The 20,186-nt window shown below is 39.6% G+C and overlaps 2 protein-coding genes and 1 long non-coding RNA gene across 4 annotated transcripts; all 3 read right to left on the bottom strand.

Moving 5' to 3' along the window:
- Positions 1 to 919: 919 nt before the first annotated feature.
- Positions 920 to 6,564, bottom strand: LOC117301360. 2 transcript variants are annotated; one of them, XR_004520301.1, is made up of 5 exons: positions 5,440 to 6,564; positions 3,219 to 3,307; positions 2,148 to 2,319; positions 1,719 to 1,854; positions 920 to 1,398 (listed from the first exon to the last, which is right to left on the bottom strand). It is a non-coding gene; the product is annotated as an uncharacterized LOC117301360 (long non-coding RNA). The 2 variants fall into 2 exon arrangements; XR_004520300.1 differs by having other exon boundaries at positions 1,719 to 2,319.
- A 7,277-nt stretch (positions 6,565 to 13,841) lies between these two features.
- On the bottom strand, positions 13,842 to 14,447 carry LOC117301761. The gene has a single exon (XM_033785782.1). It carries the CDS (start codon positions 14,445 to 14,447, stop codon positions 13,842 to 13,844), a length of 606 nt encoding a protein of 201 aa, XP_033641673.1.
- A 5-nt stretch (positions 14,448 to 14,452) lies between these two features.
- LOC117301760 (uncharacterized protein K02A2.6-like) lies at positions 14,453 to 15,334 on the bottom strand. Its single transcript, XM_033785781.1, has one exon. It carries the CDS (start codon positions 15,332 to 15,334, stop codon positions 14,453 to 14,455), a length of 882 nt encoding a protein of 293 aa, XP_033641672.1.
- Between the last annotated feature and the right edge of the window lie 4,852 nt (positions 15,335 to 20,186).

The raw sequence follows: 20,186 nt of genomic DNA, 5'->3' as shown, positions 1-20,186 counted from the left end.
GAATGCTTTCATAATCTGTGCTAGCAGCAGCCAACCCTGTCTAAAGACAGTCAGCATGGCAGCCTAGATGAAATTAAAACACACATGACAATAAAAAATCCCATATTAAAAATCCACATTTGGAAAAATATTTGCCAAATAATTTTCTGAAAATTTAAAGACAGTGTTGGGGGAACAACTCTGAAATAGCTTGGAGCTTGTCTCAACAATATGCCTACCCTCTGAAGCTTGGCAACATAATGATTTCCAAACTCAGTAGGTAGATCTCTATTGCATGATTTCTGGCTCTGAGAAGTTGCAGACTGTATACTCTGTACGCAGAAGACTGCTCAACTCAAACTCTTACTCATACGAGAGAGTGGTAGCTAAAGATGCATGTTGGAGCAGGATGAGAAGTCTATGGTCATAAATGAATTGACTTTGGGTATAGAAGACCCTAAGTCTTGGGAAGACTGGTGATGAAGAGACCAGGGGTGGATTTCACAAAGGTAGTCCTAACTTAGGACTAGTCCTAAGCAACGCTAAGAGATAGGACTGGTCCTAAGTTAGGACCAGAAACTCATCCTAACTTAGGACTGGTCCTATCTCTTAGCATTGCCTAGGACTAGTCCTAAGTTAGGACTACCTTTGTGAAATCCAACCCAGGTTCCTAATCAAATTCACTTCGGGTATAGAAGACCCTAAGTCTGGGGGAGACTGGTGTTGAAGAGACTAGGTTCCTAATCAAATTGACTTCGGGTATAGAAGACCCTAAGTCTGGGGGAGACTGGTGATGAAGAGACTAGGTTCCTAATCAAATTGACTTTGGGTATAGAAGACCCTAAGTCTGGGGGAGACTGGTGTTGAAGAGACTAGGTTCCTAATCAAATTGACTTCGGGTATAGTAGACCCTAAGTCTGGGGGAGACTGGTGATGAAAAGACTAGGTTCCTAATCAAATTGACTTCAGGTATAGAAGACCCTTAGTCCGAGGACTAGTCCTTAGTGCTTAGTCTGAGTATACTCGAAATTGAATTTTTGATATACCGGTTATTTAAAAAAACTGACATCGACAGACGTTATGTCAGAGTACCAAAAGTCATTTGGTGGGGAAGCTTTTGAAAGGCTGGACAACACATTGATAATTTCAAGAGATCGAACACCATTGGGTCAGGAACTTGTAGCGAATTGAGCATTTATTCTCTGCGTATCAGAGATGGCATAGTTGTGGTTGAGAAATAATACAGGTTAAATAAAAGTTTCATAAAATCACAAGGCTCATAAAATGTGCATATACCTCAATGATGTCACAGCAATCTATCTTGTAGAACCTTCACCGATGTCCTTCTGTTGGCATGCTTTCACCATCTACGCTTTCTAGCAGCAGCCAACCCTGTCTAAGGACAGCCAGCATGGCAACCTAGATTCAATCAAAGCATACATGACAATATAAATCCCTTAATAAAAATCACTTGGTTGCCACATTTTTAAATATACTTGACAAACGATTTTCAGTAAAATTAAAGACAGCCCAACATCTTAGATTTTGAGGAACAACACAACACAATCAACTTGATGAACAATCCAAACAAAGTCAAGCCTCACGTAAAAGGGTCTGTTTACATTTGGTTTTAGAAAATTTAAGCAGCTCATAAACAGTTTGATGTTTGAAAATCAGTGAGATGGAAATTTATGAGGGACTGTACAGAATGTGCTTTTGGAAAATTAAAGTATACTTACAAATTACTTTGAGGGCAGTACGAACATCCAACCAGTGTTCTCATGATGGTTTGAGGCAGTTGTCTTGATGGGGACTCTAGACGTCGTGTTCACCACTACTGTCCTCATTAGACAGTTTCCGTGCAATCTCTACAGCCTAGAAAAGAAAGTGTTCCACTTGAGTGTTCTGACTCACTTAAAAACAAAATCAATTTAAAAAGGATTCCAGGGGAGAACAATTCATTAAACTTTGGTTAAATTTAATGAATGACACAAAATCAGCTTTGGAACAATTTAAAACTTATAACAAATTATTTTACCTGCAAATGTCCGAGGAATGGATCAGGTAAAAACACAACAGAGAGATCTCAGTGCACGGGGCAAGTTTCGCTTGATGAAACAAACTAAGGTTCAAAGTTAGTAGATATGGGATTAACTTATAACACTAACCCATTGATGATAGTTACATTCACATGGATGAACAACCGTAGTTGGAGTGAAGTTTTTAGTTTCTAGATAGCAAAACATTTACAGTCACACGGACAGCCTGCAGTGAATTTCTAGACAGGTTCCAAGTTGTTAGGCTTTCATTATCTGCGCAGGCAGCAGCCAACAGCCAACTCTGTCAAAGAAACAACCAGCATGGCAACAAAGACAGAATCAAGACATACACATACATGACATTAACAACCACAGTTAATAACAATTGCAAGATTGGTAAGTTTTTTTAAAGGCAGTCAACAAAACAATACCACTTTTTTGGGATTAAAAAACATAAACTTAGCAAGTTTGGGGAAGATGTAATACATTGGCTTTTGAGAGTTGGGCTTTTGATACAGTTTGCCAGTTGGAAAAAAAATAATTTGAGGCTGTCTTTGAATAATGGGCCATTACATGCATGGAGAATATTTGTGTTTGAAAGACTAGGCCTAAAGAAATTTTTTATTAATCTTTATTAAAGAAAGACTTGTCACGTACCAATGTTTATTTCCTGTCTGTTGTCCATTCGATTTTACTCTGAGTCATGGAGCTGATATTTTGTATTTTAGTATTACCCAAAAAAAGAATGATTAATTATTGTAAAATAATAGTTCACACAAGTGTTTGCAACCAATCAAAATATCCAGAGTTATTTACCACAATAATTGTTTGCTTTAATAATTGATCTTTTTCCTTAGTATTTGTATTGTATGTTTGCATTGCATAATGTTTTATTATAGATTGGTTAGTTTGTGTAAACAATAACGAATGAATAATAACACTAATATTACAACTTGAAACAGGTCAAACACAAGTTGTAAACGATCTTTGGAAAAAAAATACATTAATGAAAGACAGTGCCACAATCCAGTGGGCAAAAAACGTGTGCATAGAAAAATAAATTCCAGGAGGTTTTATAAATAAAAATAAAAATCGAATTGAGATTTTAAAAGAAATAAAGAACATGAATCAGTTATTGAACCTAGCTTATGAATGCAATCGTTGCTTAACTAGCTTTGCTATTTTACAGATCAGACTTACCCCAGAGATGCAAACACTGTAGTCCGAAAAAAGGAGTAAGCAGCCATCGCGATGTTTCAAACAAACTCTATCGAACGAACGACGTGCACCTATTGCAGGCAGACAATGCAGGAAAAAAAGATCGTCACAGTGAATGCTGCATCCCACACACGTGACCAATATGGAACCACTATCTACTAAAGCAACTGTAGAATGTATGCGGTATAAGGAGCCTTACGCGTGACGTCATAGTAGGCAAATCCTGGGTGCAATGATGGTTATGGGATCTTAATAAATAAAACCATAGAGCAAGGACTAAAACACACAAGAAGCTCCTCTCCCAAATTAAAGAATTGGGGTACTTTTTGTATCACAAAACACAATGTCCACAGATTTACATTAAACTTGCACAAATTGACGGTAGTGATAGAAGGCTCCCCTTAAAATATCACTTGCTGAGGTGATGCTGCAGTGTTTGAGAAATTAGTACAAAAATGTCACAAATTTGTTCGTGACGTCAATCGAGGCAGACTTTTTGTTTTCCCGGCAATGCCGACCAGGTATATTGCTGCTAAATGAAGAAAAACACTTTTTGAAATGTACCAACTCACGACTTGGACGTATACATGTACTTTGCACGTGTGTGTACTATACGCATTGCAGGCAAAGTCTGCCTCGATTGACGTCACAAAAGGGGTAGGCGGAGTCAGCCCCCCAAACAACTTTATATATTTTTACACATATAAATCGTGACAAACAATTACTAAAAAAATTGTTTTATTGTTCGTATGCATTATGCTCTTATGTTTGAATGAAAAAAAATTCTATTTCCAGGTGACTTTAAAGAATTAACAAATGTAATAGATGGTATAACTAGAGAGGTTTTGCAAGCGTGCGGATACATATACAGATATGGATATGAAAACCGTATCCATTCACGACAGCCTCGTGTTGAAATTTGTTTCGTAAACTATAGGTATGTTTCACTTGAGTGCGTTCGCATTCATCGCGATAGAAACCCCATGTTTTATACACTGCATTTTCTCAACGTTTTGCTTGCAAATGACTGACAATTTTCTATCTATATCAAGCACGATACAAGTGAAAGCTATTCCGTGGGAAATGTTTTTGATCTGGGACAAAAATACAACTAAAAGTCTGCAAAACAGTATAGTTTATCTACGAGCCCCTGAATCCGTTGCAACTGGTATGCAAAAAACGATAGTTGCGGATACGAGTCACGTGAACACACAAAGTGTCAATGTATCGGTATCTGTATGTGTATCTGTACACTTGTGGTCTATAAAAAGCCTTTAAAACAGTTGTTATAAAAAGCGTTTGAAACCGTTTGTTATAAAATGCAAATGGTTGGAAAGATGTTTTAAAAGCAATGATCCACACAAATTTGCCTCGAAATTGCGTGGTTTTCCTTTTACTTTGCAAACTAACACGGTCGGCCATTTATGGGAGTCAAAAATTTGACTCCCATAAATGGCCGACAGTGTTAGTCGATGAGGTAATAAGGAAAACCGAGCAATTTTGAGACATGTTTGTGTGGATCATTGTATTCTACTTTTACAACATCTTTCTACCCCCAGATGCATTTTATAACAAACCGTTGCAAATGCCTTTCAAAGACCAACTCGACCGATCCAAGGCAACGTGTTCCTTTCAAGCCATTGGACCCTTTCGGTACAGAAAAAAAAAAAATCACAGATATACAAATAACTTACAGGGTTTACAGAAGGTAGTGGTGAAAGACTTCTCTTGAAATATTATGCCATGAAATGCTTTACTTTTTGAGAAAACAGTATCAATTCTCGATAACGAGAATTACTGATTTATTTTAAACACATGTCATGACAGGGCGAAACATGCAGATACAAGGGTGGGTTTTCCCATTATTTTCTCTCAACTCCGATGACCGGTTGAGCCTAAATTTTCACAGGTTTGTTATTTGATATAGAAGTTGTGATACACGAAGTGTGGGCCTTGGACAATACTGTTAACCGAAAGGGTCCAATGGCTTTAAGAAATTATTACGTTGGCACGTCTTTGAGGGATGGCTTAACATGCTTTGAGAAAATATATATTACAACAATTTCAGCGCTGAACTATCGGTACATTGGCAACACTAGAGAAATAGACTATAGTATGAGCCTTCCCAAAAACATCAACCAAATACAGCACAACCATGTTTTAGGTTAGCAGGTTTAAGAATTAGCACAAAAATTGTACTTACGGTTGTTTGGTGAGCTTCTTAATATGCCCATCACACCGCTGAAAATGAAGCCTCGGTGGAAGACGCTCTCGCTCATAAACTACCTCGATCCCCCGCTCGCTCGATCCCTCACCGAGCTGCAGCTAGCCGCGTTTCTGGCCCAATTTCTGGCCTGATTTTCGTAACCGAGGAGAGAACCCATGCAGTTAAAGGCGGTGGAATTTTGACCTCCCACCCTTTCTCATTTTAACGATTTGTTTAATAGTAGGTGAATCAGAGTAATTTTGTTCAACAATTCTGCAAAATAAAACATATAGGGAGAATTAGATTAATTTGTTGCATAATTAACCATTTATTAGCCGCAACAATTAAGACATCATCATCCAGACCATAATTTCAATAAAAAAACATCTGCTAAAAAACTTGCACTCACCCCGAGCGTGAATGTACCCTTTTTGTTTCATAACAGACGGAAAATTATACATAATCTTGTAGACCATACCTCTTGCCAGACTTCATATTGGAGGGAGCTCAATCGGTCCACTAATTAATACCTAATTAGCCGCTAGAATACACACCGTGCTGACACACGTCACACGGGAAGTACAGCCGGTAGAAACATGGCTATAAGCACCGTGTGTGATGCCGGTCGAAGGGGTACCGGTCAAGCTCGGTACGTACCTGGTGCCGGCCGGTCGAAGGGTCACGCATAATACCATGGCCGATATGGGATCGCAAACACGGGGGCATGGTCTGTGGCATAGGGTATATGTACTAAACGCTTTCAGTGTGGTACACCATGCCGGGGTACACAGTGCATGTCCACGCGAAGACCATGCAGACTTGTGGGGGTTAACGGATCATGGTTTGTAGGGTGGTTCATAACATACTTGCTCTATAGTCATAGGCCTTGAGGCTGTACAGAATTTTAGGCAAATCCGACCTCCGCAACAGACAAAAAAAATACCAAAAAGTGTTTTTTAAGTAATGGGTGATTTTGATGATTTTGGATTACAAAAGTTCAAATGCTTGCTGTTGAACGGTGGAATGCAGTAGAATGTCAAAATTTCCATGGTTTTAAGGTTGTATCCTGACCTTAAAGTCACCTGGAAATAGTATTTTTTTACTTTCAAACATAAGAGTATAAAATATGCTTACGAACAATAAAACAATTTGTTTAGTAATTGTTTGTCACGATTTACATGTTAAAAAAATATATAAATTTATTTGGGGGGCTGACTCCGCCTACCCCTTTTGTGACGTCAATCGAGGCAGACTTTGCCTACAATGCGTATAGTAAACACACGTGCAAAGTACATGTACGTCCCAGTCGTGATTTGGTACATTTCAAAAAGTGTTTTTCTGCATTCAGCAGCAATACACCTGGTCGGCATTGCCGGAAAAAAACAAAAAAAATTTTTTGTTGAAACGTACAAACTCACGACTTGGTCTGTACATGTACTTTGCAACTGTGTTTACTCTACGCATTACAGACAAAGTCTGCCTCGATTGACGTCGCGGACAGCGCCCTCTCGGGTTGGGGTCTACTCTTAAATTTGTAAATAACATAAGCACTGATAAGAACTGTTTATTCACATTCCACTCATCAAAACACATTAGTGACAAAAGCTTTATTTTGAAAAAATATCACAGGTGACTTTAATAAGAAACTCAAAATTGGAGAAAGAAATAATCTTAAGAGGCATTGACTCTTTACTTAGGGGTACCCCCAAGTTTGCGTCATGGTTATGGCAATGTTTCAGTAGAGTCATGAGTGCAGGGCCAAGTTTTATGGAAGCAGGAAATTCTGTGCCTATACAACAAGTGTATTTCACAGCCTAGGCATTCTACGCTTAAAAGGCTAGCGCAGAAATTCGGTACTTGCACGTAAGCAGGGAACAGTGATCGTAAGCACAGAATTCGGCAGTAAGCAGAGCCATGAAATTGGGCCCAGTTTGTCGAGCAATGAAACTTTGGTGGAAGAGAGATCTTACTATGGTCTTTTGGAAGCATCAATAAAACATTGTCAGCAGTTTTTTTTAGTATTAAAATGGCAGGAGCCTGTGTTTGACTTAATATGGCTACTTAGCTTTAAACTCAAAATTGGGGTGAAAAAAAATCTTAAGAGGTATTGACAACTCTTTACTTAGGGGTACCCCCCAGTTTGCTTCACAGTTTTTGCAATATTTGAGCCGCTGTAGAGTCGTTAGTGCATCGCCCAACATCATGGCTCTGCTTACCTTAAAGCCATTGGACCCTTTCGGTAAACAGTGTTGCCCAAGGCCCACACTTTGTGTACCACAACTTCTATATCAAATAACAAACCTGTGAAAATTTAGGCTCAATCGGTCGTCGGAGTCGAGAGAAAACAACAGAAAAACCCACCCTTGTTTCCGCGCGTTTCGCCGTGTGATGACATGTGTTTCAAATAAATCCGTAATTCTCGTTAACGAGAATTTATATTGTTTTGCTGTTTTCTCAAAAAGTAAAGCATTTCATGGAATAATATTTCAAGACAAGTCTTTCACCATTGCCTTCTGTAAACCCTGTAAGTTATTTGTAAATCTGTGAACTTTTATTTTTTTTCTGAACCGAAAGGGTCCAATGGCTTCAAGCACAAAATCGGCGCTTATGGAAGCAGGAATTTCTGTGCTTACAGCAAGCGTAATTCACGGGTTAGTAGCAAATTTTGGCTTCTGCACCTGCGTACTTGACGTTACTAGGCATTCTATGCTTACAAGGATAGCGCAGATATTCGCGCTTGCACGTAAGCAGGGAATCATGATCATAAGAGCAGAATTCGGCGGTAAGCAGAGCCATGTAATTGGGCCCAGGTCTTAAAGCAATGAAACTTGGGTGAGAGAGAGAGATCTTACTACAATGGTCTTTTGGAAGCATCAATAAAATATTGCCAGCAGTAGCCAATGTTTGCCTTATTATGTTTATTTAGCAGTTTGGTGTTCAAATATGAACCCTTAATGCCTTGCTTTACAGCAGTACCTATGAATTGGACATGAAACAAACCTCTTATTACCCTATGAGGAAATCATGGGCGTCAATTCATCTTGAAATGTAGGGTGGGGAGATAACGGGAGTTATGTCATTTACGCTGTATGGTTCAGGGCCAGCATTAGGGCCCGGAGGACAATTTCAGGTCGTAAGTGCTCCTGGTGCAATATAGGCACTTTTGATAGTGTCCCCCACTGTGTAAATGAGGGGATGTGCCCCCCCACCAACCCCCCCCCCCCACCCACTCTTTCTTTTGATGTATAAGTCAACACTTATTGATGAAGTTTAAGGAAATTAACAGCCATTTAACCAAAAATACCCCGAAAGTCAAATTTTTCGCTGAAGAGAGTTGGTGCCCCGTACTCAGCCATGGTGAGATATTTTTTCGAGCTGCTTCGGCAAATGTTATCGTCCCAGGTGGAGACCAAATAGCCAAGATTTGAACTTAATTTGCCTATCCCCCACCTTGTTGATTTTTCACTATTGTGCATGGTCCTCGTGGACCAATCCACAAACCAAGTTCGGACTTGATATGACAAGTACTTCTTCAAATACTGCTCAGACAACAATTTCTTTGTTTTATAGTCATAATGGCCTAAAGGTTTGGCCTTGGGTTCAAAACCAATATGCTTCTTGGTGATCCCAAAACCAATCCACAAACAAAGACTACATGTAATCCACAAACCAAGTTTGGAGTTGATATGACAAGTACTTCTGAGTAATTACCAATAGTGTCCACTGCCTTTAAGCCATAATGACAATTTTTCCTGCCTATAGTCAAACAGGGACTCTGGGGGAGGGGGGGGGGAATCCCAAAACCAATCCACAAACAAAGACCAGTCAACAAACCAAGTTAGGAGTTGATATAGACCAGTCAACAAACCAAGTTAGGAGTTGATATGACAAGTTCTTCGCAAGATATTGCTCCGACAACATTTGCTTTGTTTTAGCCATAATGACAAATTTGTTTGCCTATAGTCCAAAAAGGACAGACCACTGGGGGTTGTGGGATCACAGGACAGGACCAATCAACAAAAAAAGTTTGAGTCCTTCTGAGTTATAAATTATTTATACACACGCACGCAGACATATACAGTGCCCCATTATATGTTAGAGGAAACCTATTGTACTTTCTGTTGTTCCTGTATTGAAGCAATCGCCATTGGTTTTGTACACAAATGACTACAGAGGACATCTGAAAACAAAGAACCGTCTAGTGAGGACCTATTGTCCCTATTGAAAAATTTCCCCGGAGAATAGGCCATACAAACACACACACACGCACACACGGAAGGACATGTCAGAAACAGTATGCCCCTTTAGTGGCTTCGCCTCTGCAGGGCATAAAAATCATGTCTTTGCCTCTGAAGGGCATAAAAATCATAAAAATATCATGTAGGCCTAATTGTCGAAAAATTAAAATAAATACATAAAAAAGCGGTGAAAGATCAGGGTATACGCGTTTCCAGCCGTTGCAGCTGTCAAATCTTCATGACATTGTAGCACAAGTGATGTAAGTAGACTGGTGCTTTGTTCATATAAATGTTTTACTGTAACGCAGCATAAGGATCCAGTCTACAATCCATTGTGTTATAAGCAACCGACATAATACATGCATCAGGCAAATCATTCGCATTAAAAATTCATTTGATTTCTACCCAAACCAGTGATGTATGTTTGACCAATTCCAAGTGATAGGGCTATCTACAACTTCAGCAGCTTTCACGAAACTTAACACAACTGCGTAGGACCACTTGCGCAACGTTAATGGCGTAGGTTGTGCAATAAATGTTGTGCAAGTGAACTTACGCAGTTGAATAAGGTTTCATGAAATCAGACGTTATGGGGCCAAGGATATGAAGTGTATTGGACCGAGGATTTATGGGGCTAGCTTTGTTCACATGTGTGAGTAATCGTACTAACACATGACGTCAGTGTGGCATAAATCTACGACATGCACAGTATAATTTACAATACACATTTTACTCTTTATACCTGTAGATTCGGGCTCTGCATAATGAAAGCTAAATGAAGCCTTATAAAACACCCATTATTCACACAAAAACTTACTGCAAAAGTACTAAATGGGAAGTAACAAAGTCAATGTGTAGAGCAGCTGAAGTGGATGATATATTTCCATATATCCTGAGGTGAGCATCCTGCAAAGCTATACATGTCAATGTTTTTGGTGAAGTAGTCGTCAATGCCATTTTTGAAGACGTTTGTTGATTGGGAATTAACAACTCTAGTTCAACCATGGAGATTCCTTCCTCCATGGTTCAACGAACATCACATGGAAACATGGCACCAGTTAACACACAGTTTATACATAAAATGAATATCAATCATACATACATTGTCCTTGACGAAGAATGTGGATGCTTCCTTTGCTAGATGAACCCCAAAATTGGCAAGACAAAAACAGCTGGGGTGGCGCCCATGTTGTCTTCCTGCTGTGTAGATGGTCTCTCAAAAATTGAACCTAGCAGTAGCGCGTATAAGAAGACCAATTACCCACTCGCTCGAAATAAAAAATCAAACTCCTTTACGAGCGACTACTTCGTTAGTGCAGATGGGTTTAGAAGACTTATGTGTAAACAAACATTAATACTTGTGAAATATTAGTAAAATTCCCCATTTTAAGAAGCCTGAACATCTGATGACGTGACATTTCGGGGCTCGTGAATAACGCCAGATCAAACTTCAATTCAAAGGGAACTAAGTCTAGATCTGCAATGCTAAAAGGTAAACAAATAACCTCGTTTTCACGGGAACCGTGTGACATCGTCCTTTCCTTTACTAATGGTGGGTACGACTGAACTATGAGGTAGTACAGCTGGGAACGAGAGTGATTGTTGTGATTGTCACGTGTCCGACCTGTCAAGTGTGAACGAATCAGTATGGTGTGATTTCCTGTGCTGAAACAACTTCTACATGTTTCAAAACTTAGCTTGATACTGATAACACTAGCAGAAGGTGAAACATCAATCATTTAGAAGAAAAAAGTTTATTAATAAATTAGTAATAGTAATAAATTAAAACTTATTACTTTAAGCGCCGTCTTTTTTCATGGCGGATAATTATGCTTATAATTAGACTATGTTTTAGAATGGGCACTTCAGGGGGGAATATTTGTTTTGTTTGATGGGCCATACATTACTTGACCCCCTTGTCAAGTTCCCCCGTGGAATTTTCAGGAGGGAAACCTATCAAGTACATTTAGTCCAAAATATCTGTAGTGGGGGGGGGGGGGGGGCACTGTAAATTTGTTGGCAGGGGAATGTTAAATTAATTGATTAATTTTCCTTCCCCTCCCCATCTAATAATAATAATAATATTAGGTTCTTAGTGCTTTATTACATCCCTAGGGGCATATCAAGGTGGTCAATATTTTGTCCTGTAAGAAAAGTAATTGAAGTATGAGACTATTCCTTTAAAGCACATGGTTCACAAGGTGGTGTGTTGACGCAATATGCTGCCAATCAAACCAGGAACACCGGGGCGAACCTCTTCTCTTTTCGATAAGTGCACTGGGTTCGTTAATGTGCGTTACACAACACACGGGACGAAGTAATGGTTCAGTGTCTTGCTTATAAGGACACAAGTGTCACGACTGAGATTCGAACCCTCTGCTGATCAGAAACACAAGAGTTCAAATCCAACGCTCTTAATCGCTCGGCCACGTCACTCCAAATCCCAACATATGCATCAAATAAAAAATCTCCCCCACATCTGGGTTCTACCATCCTGTCACGGCCCCCACCCCAGGGGCCCCGTCCGGATCCCCGCAATCTAAAACAAAAATAAAGAAGAAAAGTCAGTTTGTCTTTCTTTTAGATATGAGATGACATTAATTTATTATGACTTCTTAACTGCTGTACAGACAAGTCACAGCTACTAATTTTCACAAGCTCCAGTGCTGCAATATAACTCGGTATTAGACCTTAAACACCAAGAATGTACAAGTTGACATGTTATGATATTTAGATATTCATAAATAATCTCATTAAACGCCTCCTGATGGGGCTGATGGGCATGGCTACAGCCTAGTTCATACTTCCTGCCAATGCGAAGCAAATTTTGACACCACAGGGCTGTTTTCGCAGTGAATATACCGCAAGAGTTGAACACAGCTCAAGTGTTGCGAACTATTCACTGTCAAAATTCTTAGTGCATTCGCATTCGCAGGAATTCAGAACCATCCAGGCTAATTTCTTTCAGAAAATGCTGATTATTTGGTATTGCCATTTGTTGGGTTTTAATAAGATGTCTGTGTACATATTGGCGAGATATACAGTTTTACTCTTGAGTAGAAAACTATCTGATCAGGGACTCTCTGATTGAATGAGGTCCTTGGTCAGATTTTCTCCTAAACAGTACCAAGGAAATCAGTAAAAATAAAACCATGGAAATGATACTGCAGTACATTTCTACAGTGTAGTGTATTTCGCGTGGGATGGTATACACATAATGAATGTTTATGAGTGCAATGGTGCGAATATGTTCATGAGTTGAAAGATGGAATGTTCTATTCAACGAGGCGGAGCCGAGTTGAATGGAACATTCCAGCTTTCAACGAATGAACATATTCGCACCATTGCACGAATGAAAAACATTCATTATTTGTTTTATATAACATCCAAGTAGATCTTTGTCATTTTGATTGAAAGACACAACTTTCAAAACAAACAAAGCGTAGGCCTACAATTTTTGATAGTATAATCCGAATGCTAGTAGTATTAGTAATTTTACTAATATTATTCCTTGCAGTAACACTGCTGCGTTACAAAGACGCGCACGCAGTGATGTTTTTACTCAGCTTTTTCGTTCCATCCGAAAAGTACCATTGCACGCTGGCAGCGTGCAATGGTACTTTTCGGATGGAACGAAAAAGCACGGTGAGTGACTCAGCGTGCAATGGTACTTTTATTTGCTATCACGTGACGGACAATCCTCCAATCAAATGGCAAGGATCGGCTTGGGTGTTATATAATAGACAATAATCCACACACTGTGCAAAGGAGCTGCCATACTGGAAAAACGTTTTATTAACTATACCTGGGAATGCAGGTCATGGTGTGACCTTTGACATGAGCTGTATGCAAAGTAGACAGTACTTAATATTTATGAGCTGGGTGTAACCAAGTGGGCCAAAGCAAATATATCACAATTCCTCCCCACTAAATATGAAGTTGCTTTCAATGTTCAACAAGTCCGGTAAAACAAATAATAAACAGTGATCCATTAAATGTAGGTAAACAACAGTTCCAAACAACTTGTTTGAGTGAACATCCAGAAATGAGTAAGTCCATTAAATATCAAAGTAATCCATGGCAACATTTTTGTTTGTTGAATAAAACACCTTAACTTTGACTTTAAACGTCTTCTTTTGTTTGGTTTTTATGTGCAGTCAGTTATAAATTGAGTTTATCAGGAGGTTTATGTTCGCGTGCGGGGTAGCGACGTTCAACAACATGAGGACTACCCGACATGGAAGGTTTAGTAGGTGATGACGTTTCACTAGGTTCAGTAAGGTCTGGTTCAACTGGTGTTGGTGTAGGATTGTCCATTTCCGATGGTACGATCTGTGGTATGACATCATAGGGTACAGGTACATTGAGATTAGGGGGTTTCCCAATGTGCGAGTCGAGAAGTTGGTCAATATGGCGGCGCCAGATCATGTTTGGACCGACACAAACTTCATAGGACACAGGTCCAGTGCGAGCATGTACCACACCAGGTATCCATTTTTGATTGCCTCTGTAGTCGCGAACAGAAACAGTTTGACCAATGTGAAACTCACGCGTTATATTGGCAGATGTGTGTGACGCAGTCTGATCCATTTGCTTGTTGTTGACATGGCGACGGACATTAGGCTTTAGAATATCCAATCGTGAACGAAGGTTTCTCCCCAAGAACAACATTGCTGGAGATTGTCCGGTCGTGCTGTGTGGGGCACTCCTGTATGCAAAAAGAAAGTTAGCCAATTTGGCTGCTGTGGAACCCTTCTCCCCACTCATTGATTTCAGCGCTTGTTTGAAGGTTTGAACGAATCGTTCAGCGAGCCCATTCGTAGAAGGGTGTACGGGGCAGATGTAATATGCTTTATCCCGTTACGCTTCAGAAATGTTTGAAACTCGTCCGATGTAAACTGTGGGCCGTTATCGCTGACTAACTGCTCTGGCACTCCATTCCGTGCAAAAATGCTGCGTAGAATTTCAATTGTGCGCGTAGAGTCTGCAGATTTCGTACTCACAACCTCAGGCCACTTGGAGTGGGCGTCCACAACTACAAGAAACATTTGGCCAAAAAATGGGCCGGCATAGTCAATATGAATACGCTGCCATGGTGTTGTGGGCCACTCCCATGTGTGGAGTGGTGCTGACTTGGGATTGTGCTGTACTTTTTGGCATCCAGCACAACCTTTCGCAAGTAGTTCAATGTCGTTATCGAGTCCAGGCCACCACACATATCCACGAGCGAGATTTTTCATTTTGACAACTCCCAAGTGACCCTGATGCAACTCGGCGAGAATGGTCTCACGTAGTTTTAGTGGAATTATCACACGTAATCCCCACATAAGACATCCATCGTGCAGTGAAAGTTCATTCCTGCGTACGTTAAAGGGTTTAAGTTCAGCGTCATATGTGTTCGGCCATCCTTTCATGGTGAATTCACAAGCTTGGGAGAGCACAATATCGCGAGCCGTTTCTTTGCGTACTTGAGCACTAGTGACTGGCATTTTCTCCAGCTGAGACATGTGGAGAAGATCATCCGGGTCAATGTCTTCAGTCCGAACCTCAGGTACTGGCAGTCGCGAAAGTCCATCCGCATTACAGTGCTTAGTGGTGTTCTTGTATTCTATTTCGTAGTCGTGACTAGCAAGAAAAAGAGCGTATCGCACCATACGTGATGCTGTTGTCGTGGGAACACTCTTAGCAGGATGGAAGATGGAAGTGAGTGGTTGATGATCCGTAACCAATGTAAACTTCCGTCCCTGTAGATAGTTATTAAACTTTTTGACATCCCATCCTCGTCGCCAGTTGTAGTGTATTTCGCGTGGGATGGTAGACAATAATCCACACACTGTGCAAAGGAGCTGCCATACTGGAAAAACGTTTTATTAACTAGTCTATACCTGGGAATGCAGGTCATGGTGTGACCTTTGACATGAGCTGTATGCAAAGTAGACAGTACTTAATATTTATGAGCTGGGTGTAACCAAGTGGGCCAAAGCAAATATATCACATACAGAACCAGTTATTCGATGAGAGCCATGCAGTATACAACACTATAAGTTTAAGACAGTTGCCTTCCAAAGACTTTAAAGACGCTGATGGCAGCAGACTTAACAGTCCCTTTTTTTTGCAGCTCAGTATTGGCGCGCATAGGTATGAGCATGTGCACTACACGCAAGAGCTGTTACAAAAGGACCATCCAAACATCTCCAATTGGTCACATACTCACATTCAACTCATATTACTTTTTTGTCCCAAACTTTCCAGCTCAACAGTGAAAACAAAAAACAAACAGAAATCCCCCAAACTAGGCATTTTCTTTTGAGAGTGAACATCTGTTCTTTCATATCATGGCAGTTTAATTTTGATTGATAAAACTTCCGACCTAATAACTATGTATGACCTGGGAGTGATCACATAGAGCCGCTGGCCTCATGTACACTGCTAAGCAAAAATAAGTGGGTATCAATAATAAACAAGTTTGCCTGTAGAGTTCTTTTTCAGCAAAGAATCAGAAAGTACCAAGAATACAGTGCTTAGGACACTTCAGCGCAGGGTTTCACAACCAAAATAAAAAGATCACTTAGGAGTATTGTAAACTCATTATTCTTGGTAATGGGCACATGCTCAGAACTACATAAACAATGGACATTTACCTGGTTAGTCTGCTGCCACCTAGCAATCTTAAGTCTCCCATTGGTCCTAATATTACAGACACATATTCAGTAGTGTTTTGCAACCTTCAAATTGGTCATACATGTACTTCGGTACCCTCGTGTTTGCTGCCACCTAGCAATCTTAAGTCTCCCATTGGTCCTAATATTATTACAGACACATATTCAGTAGTGTTTTGCAACCTTCAAATTGGTCATACATGTACTTCGGTACCCTCGTGTTTGCTGCCACCTAGCAATCTTAAGTCTCCCATTGGTCCTAATATTATTACAGACACATATTCAGTAGTGTTTTGCAACCTTCAAATTGGTCATACATGTACTTCGGTACCCTCGTGTTTGCTGCCACCTAGCAATCTTAAGTCTCCCATTGGTCCTAATATTATTACAGACACATATTCAGTAGTGTTTTGCAACCTTCAAATTGGTCATACATGTACTTCGGTACCCTCGTGTTTGCTGCCACCTAGCAATCTTAAGTCTCCCATTGGTCCTAATATTACAGACACATAATCAGTAGTGTTTTGCAACCTTCAAATTGGTCATACATGTACTTCGGTACCCTCGTGTTTTGGGTATTTCAAAACTTGCTCTACATTATGCAGCAATATTCTGAGGAATTTCAAACCGAGTGTTCATTTGTAATCTACCAGGTACCAGACATTACAAATAAATTCAACTCATCACCAAAATTGCTGATAGCAGCTTGATAGGTTGCACACTGGCCCAATGAACCCAAACTAAGTGTATTATAAGCCTTGTGAACTTATTACATTTTTCTTGAACATTTTCACAAGGCTATATGTAGCCTTATAGCCGTGTGAACTTATCATATTTTTCTTGAACATTTTCACAAGGCTTGTGAACTTATCATATAGAAAATGTTTGAAAGGCTATAATCCTTGTGAACATGTTCGAGACAAATTTGATAAGTTCACAAGGCCTTCTGAACATTTTCATGAAAATTATGTTCACAGTGAACTCTCATGTACTATGTATTGCAATTTTTGGCTGGTTTCCCGTTGTAAGAGTAGAGACCAGCTAACTCTCACGTACTATGTATTTCAATCTTTGGCTGGTTTCCCGTTGTTAGAGTAGAGACCAGCTAACTCTCATTTACTGATAGAGCTAACTCTCGAGTACTACATGTATGTATTGGAATCTTTGGCTGGTTTCCCGTTGTTAGAGTAGAGACCAGCTAACTCTCATTTACTGATAGAGCTAACTCTCGAGTACTACATGTGTGTATTGGAATCTTTGGCTGGTTTACCGTTGTTAGAGTAGAGACCAGCTAACTCTCATTTACTGTAAAAATATGCTAAGTTCACAAGGCTGTTATAGCCTTGTGAACATGTTCGAGACAAATTTGATAAGTTTACAAGGCTTTGTGAACATTTTTATGAAAATTATGATAAGTTCACAACGCTATAAGGCTATATATAGCCTTGTGAACTCACATGTACTATGTACTGCAATTTTTGGCTGGTTTCCCGTTGTAAGAGTAGAGACCAGCTAACTCTCATGTACTATGTATTTCAATCTTTGGCTGGTTTCCCAATGTTAGAGTAGAGACCAGCTAACTCTCATTTACTGTAAAAAATATGCTAAGTTCACTACGCTATAAGCCTTGCGAACTCACATGTACTATGTATTTCAATCTTTGGCTGGTTTCCCGTTGTTAGAGTAGAGACCAGCTAACTCTCATTTACTGTAAAAATATGCTAAGTTCACAAGGCTGTTAGCCTTGTGAACATGTTATAGCCTTGTGAACTCACATGTACTATGTACTGCAATTTTTGGCTGGTTTCCCGTTGTAAGAGTAGAGACCAGCTAACTCTCATGTACTATGTATTTCAATCTTTGGCTGGTTTCCCGTTGTTAGAGTAGAGACCAGCTAACTCTAATTTACTGTAAAAATATGCTAAGTTCACAACGCTATAAGGCTATAGCCTTGTGAACTCACATGTACTATGTACTGCAATTTTTGGCTTGTTTCCCGTTGTAAGAGTAGAGACCAGCTAACTCTCATGTACTATGTATTTCAATCTTTGGCTGGTTTCCCGATGTTAGAGTAGAGACCAGCTAACTCTCATTTACTGTAAAAATATGCTAAGTTCACAAGGCTGTTATAGCCTTGTGAACATGTTATAGCCTTGTGAACTCACATGTACTATGTACTGCAATTTTTGGCTGGTTTCCCGTTGTAAGAGTAGAGACCAGCTAACTCTCATGTACTATGTATTTCAATCTTTGGCTGGTTTCCCGTTGTTAGAGTAGAGACCAGCTAACTCTCATTTACTGTAAAAATATGCTAAGTTCACAACGCTGTAAGGCTATAGCCTTGTGAACTCACATGTACTATGTACTGCAATTTTTGGCTGGTTTCCCGTTGTAAGAGTAGAGACCAGCTAACTCTCATGTACTATGTATTTCAATCTTTGGCTGGTTTCCCGTTGTTAGAGTAGAGACCAGCTAACTCTCATTTACTGTAAAAATATGCTAAGTTCACAACGCTATAAGGCTATAGCCTTGTGAACTCACATGTACTATGTACTGCAATTTTTGGCTGGTTTCCCGTTGTAAGAGTAGAGACCAGCTAACTCTCATGTACTATGTATTTCAATCTTTGCCTGGTTTCATGTTGTTAGAGTATAGAGACCAGCTAACTCTCATTTACTGTAAAAATATGCTAAGTTCACAACGCTATAAGGCTATAGCCTTGTGAACTCACATGTACTATGTACTGCAATTTTTGGCTGGTTTCCCGTTGTAAGAGTAGAGACCAGCTAACTCTCATGTACTATGTATTTCAATCTTTGGCTGGTTTCCCGTTGTTAGAGTAGAGACCAGCTAACTCTCATGTACTATGTATTTCAATCTTTGGCTGGTTTCCCGTTGTTAGAGTAGAGACCAGCTAACTCTCATTTACTGTAAAAAATATGCTAAGTTCACAACGCTATAAGGCTATAGCCTTGTGAACTCACATGTACTATGTACTGCAATTTTTTGCTGGTTTCCCGTTGATAGAGTAGAGACCAGCTAACTCTAATTTACTGTAAAAATATGCTAAGTTCACAAGGCTGTTATAGCCTTGTGAACATGTTCGACAAATTTGATAAGTTTACAAGGCTTTGTGAACATTTTCATGAAAATTATGATAAGTTCACAACGCTATAAGGCTATACATGTATATAGCCTTGTGAACTCACATGTACTATGTACTGCAATTTTTGGCTGGTTTCCCGTTGTAAGAGTAGAGAGCAGCTAACTCTCATGTACTATGTATTTCAATCTTTGGCTGGTTTCCCGTTGTTAGAGTAGAGACCAGCTAACTCTCATTTACTGTAAAAATATGCTAAGTTCACAAGGCTGTTATAGCCTTGTGAACATGTTCGAGACAAATTTGATAAGTTTACAAGGCTTTGTGAACATTTTCATGAAAATTATGATAAGTTCACAACGCTATAAGGCTATAGCCTTGTGAACTCACATGTACTATGTACTGCAATTTTTGGCTGGTTTCCCGTTGTAAGAGTAGAGACCAGCTAACTCTCACGTACTATGTCCTGCAATTTTTGGCTGGTTTCCCGTTGAAAGAGTAGAGACCAGCTAACTCTCGAGACTACATGTATGTATTGCAATCTTTGGCTGGTTGTGTTGTAGAAACATCTTGCTTAGCAGAAAAAAATGAAGGTTACACAATTCAAGGTTCAAGGTTTATTTTATTGTTCACAGTATTAACAAATAAAAGACATCACTAAAGAATACAGTAACGATATATCAAGAAGAAAAACTGACACCGCATAGGGATCCATTTTAGAAGCAGAGCTTGTAGGCAATGCTCCAA

The sequence above is a fragment of the Asterias rubens genome, chromosome 17, assembly GCF_902459465.1.
Source record: "Asterias rubens chromosome 17, eAstRub1.3, whole genome shotgun sequence".
NCBI lineage: Eukaryota > Metazoa > Echinodermata > Asteroidea > Forcipulatida > Asteriidae > Asterias > Asterias rubens.
Note: the sequence above shows the minus strand (reverse complement) of the source record. Positions and strands in the feature narration are given on the sequence as shown.

What these genes read in the sequence shown, in the direction of transcription:
- LOC117301761 (XM_033785782.1), bottom strand. Translation starts at nt 14,447, where the DNA reads ATGAGTGGGGAGAAGGGTTCCACAGCAGCCAAATTGGCTAACTTTCTT.
- LOC117301760 (XM_033785781.1), bottom strand. Translation starts at nt 15,334, where the DNA reads ATGGTGCGATACGCTCTTTTTCTTGCTAGTCACGACTACGAAATAGAA.